This window comes from Rhagoletis zephyria, unplaced genomic scaffold (assembly GCF_001687245.7).
Source record: "Rhagoletis zephyria isolate East Lansing unplaced genomic scaffold, Rhagoletis_zephyria_1.1 Rzeph_scaffold_09409, whole genome shotgun sequence".
Taxonomy (NCBI): Eukaryota; Metazoa; Arthropoda; class Insecta; order Diptera; family Tephritidae; genus Rhagoletis; species Rhagoletis zephyria.
In genome coordinates, this window is record NW_016166487.1 from 1 (window position 1) to 2,884 (window position 2,884).

The window sequence follows — 2,884 nt, forward strand, 5'->3', positions numbered from 1 at the left end:
TGGTCAAAGCATTCGCTGCTAAGCCTTGATTGTAGCAAGCATACTTTTAGCGTGCGTTCTGTCAACGCCAACGCCAAGCCAACGCGAAAGTTCTATGTGGACCGGCCTTAACTCTTTCGTCGAACATTCTGAAATTTTCTCATTCATCTCATTCTCATTTTTTCATTCGTTTCGAGTTGCCTCAATATTCGCCACAATAAGAAACATAAAAGTTCCAATAAGCCCGATACTCTTTTATTACCTTTTTTTTGGGTTTTAATATGATGGCCAGGGTGGTACAGAGACCATATTGCCAGATCGGTTCACAAATTGTGCATGTATGTACATACATACAACTTGAATATACGAGAAATTAAACTTTAATATCCGCTTCTTTCAGAAAGCGTACCAGTTTAGACATAATAGACACATCTCTAGTTAATAATAATATCTTTAAATGTATGGAATGTGGAAAGAAATGGGAAGCTTGGCCTAATCGCGTTAAATCTACTGCAAAAGAAAACTGTGTGTTCCAAACTTTCTTCACAATTACAATGAGGGCAAATATTAGTTAAAATTGCGCCTATACGAAATAAGTATTTTCTGTCATATCGATGTCCAGATAAAAGTCTGTTAGTTATTTTTATGGTTCCCACAGATAATGCAGTTTTGTGATACCACGGCTTCGATGGAGGCTCAGGGAAGATTTCAGCAAAGAGGGCTCCCTTGCTTTGAGAGATACGTTTATATTCTTGAATCCATTCATCTCGCAGACAGATGTATATTTTACGCAACGCATCATTTCTATTGTAACAAACACTTATGGTGATCCCACTGACTGCAGCAATCCCTGCAGCCCTATCCGCTCTTTCATTGATGGTAAAGTCTGAGTGCCCAGGAACCCACACAAAGCTACATTCTTCGATGTTTGATTCGTAGATAATATTGTTTATTTGAGCAACCGTGTGATTTTCTTTGCATTGTTTTTTCAAGAGAATACAACTTGATTTGCTGTCCGTGAAAATAACGATCTTTTTTAAATTGCTTTTTGCTGCTACAAGTACAGCACATTTAATTGCGATCAACTCTGCCGATAGAGAAGAAATTTTATCATTTATTTTGTATATATACGATAAATTCTTTGATGGTATATACGCCGCTATTCCACAAACATTGTCCCTAACCGATGCATCTGTTGCAAATATTTCATAGTTTCTGTCTTTATACCAGTCTAAGCGTTCTTGACAAAGAGCTTTTATAGTTTCTTTTGCTACATTCGATTTCGTCGCAGAGATGGGCGACAATATAGATAAGTCAACATGGCATTTATGAGATGTTATATATTTAGTATTTTTGTCTATCTTGTCAAAGATATATTTAAATTTGTTGTAACAGAAGTTGTAGCTAGACCTTACTAAAGGCTCATCTGCGATTTTTTGATATAGTTGGTAATTGTAAAATTTTATGTTTATGAGCTCTTTAGATGTTAAAAAGATTGCTCTCATCTTTGAGGGTAATTCTCCAGACAATGCATACAAGACATGATAAGGGGTTGAGGGAGTACATCCCAAGCATCGTCGTAATAGTTGATTTTGAAAAACTTCAATTCTGTTGTCAAAATACTTAGCGTAGTGGCATGTGGTTGTTCTAGCATAATCTAATTTAGATCTGACCAATTATTTATATAGATTTACTGCAGGTCCCGGAGATAGTCCACCATTAACACCAGTCATCATTCTCACCGCATTTGAATTTGAGGTACTATCCTTTATGATATTATCGTAGTGATTGTGAATAGATAAACTGTTATTAATGTACCTTCCAAGGAATTTTATGACCTTTGTTTGCTTGATGTCTATATTATTAATTTTTATATCTACCTTCTTGTTGAAGCCTTTAGCAAAGTATATTGTTTGAGTTTTTAGTAAGTTGAATTTCAGGTTTAATTCCGCATATTTTTCATTGAAGGCCAATGCTTTTGTTGAAAGGTTTTGAACTGTATAGTCAAAATCATAGTCAAAAGATTCGATCAGGAAGTCATCCGCATATTGGAAAACTGCCGTATTTTCATCCTGCAATGAGTGAAGAGGTGTCGTGTATATATTAAATACTATTGGGCTGAGGCATGATCCTTGTGGAATACCTCCATTTACAGTGACAGAGTCGGAACCTAGCATTAGAGTTCTTTTGTGAAAGAAATTTAAAATCCCGGATGACATTTCATTTGGTATGCTATAGTGTTCAAAGATTTGACTGAGTTTGTGTAAGTTTACGCAATCATAACCTTTTGAAATATCTAACGACATCATTATTACCTTGCGTCCCATGCATTTTTGCTTTGCTATTAGGTGACATAATTCATTAATGAACATAGATCCTGATTTTCTTTTACGATACGCATAGCTTCTTTTAGGCAGGAAATTCAGGTTGTTTACCACATCTTCCAATCTGTTTTTAAGCATTAAATTGATTAGTTTTGCATAAACCAATAAAAGTGATATTGGTCTATAGTTTTTAATGCAGCTGGAGTTAAGACCTTTTTAAGTATGGGAACAATTTTTATTTTACGCCATTCCTCTACAACCATATTGCTTAACCAACCATATCGCTCTCCAAGTTGGATTTAGAGAGTTTCTTTATCATGTCATATCTTACACCGTCCAGTCCCGCAGCAGTCGCTTTCGTCTTCTTTCTAAGTACATCGTATAGCTCTTCTATTTCGAAAGGTGTAATGTTTTCGCAAACTGTTTGCACATAATTGTAGGTTGGAATGTCTAAAACTATGTTCACATATCAATAGATATACCTCAATCAAAGCTCGTTTTTTAATCACCCCGTTTACACAGGCAAATCTCAGATTATTAGCCGTCAAATTTGTTGTGCTTGTTATTCTCACATTTCAAGG

General features: G+C 35.4%; 1 protein-coding gene across 1 annotated transcript; it reads right to left on the reverse strand.

The window, feature by feature from the left end:
* Nucleotides 1–1,673: 1,673 nt before the first annotated feature.
* On the reverse strand, nucleotides 1,674–2,334 carry LOC108375771 (uncharacterized; the record flags this gene model as incomplete). The annotated part of the gene is made up of 3 exons (XM_017631918.1): nucleotides 2,295–2,334; nucleotides 1,860–2,149; nucleotides 1,674–1,745 (listed from the first exon to the last, which is right to left on the reverse strand). Coding segments are annotated over exons 1-3 (402 nt in total), but the record flags the coding sequence as incomplete, so codon positions are not given.
* Between the last annotated feature and the right edge of the window lie 550 nt (nucleotides 2,335–2,884).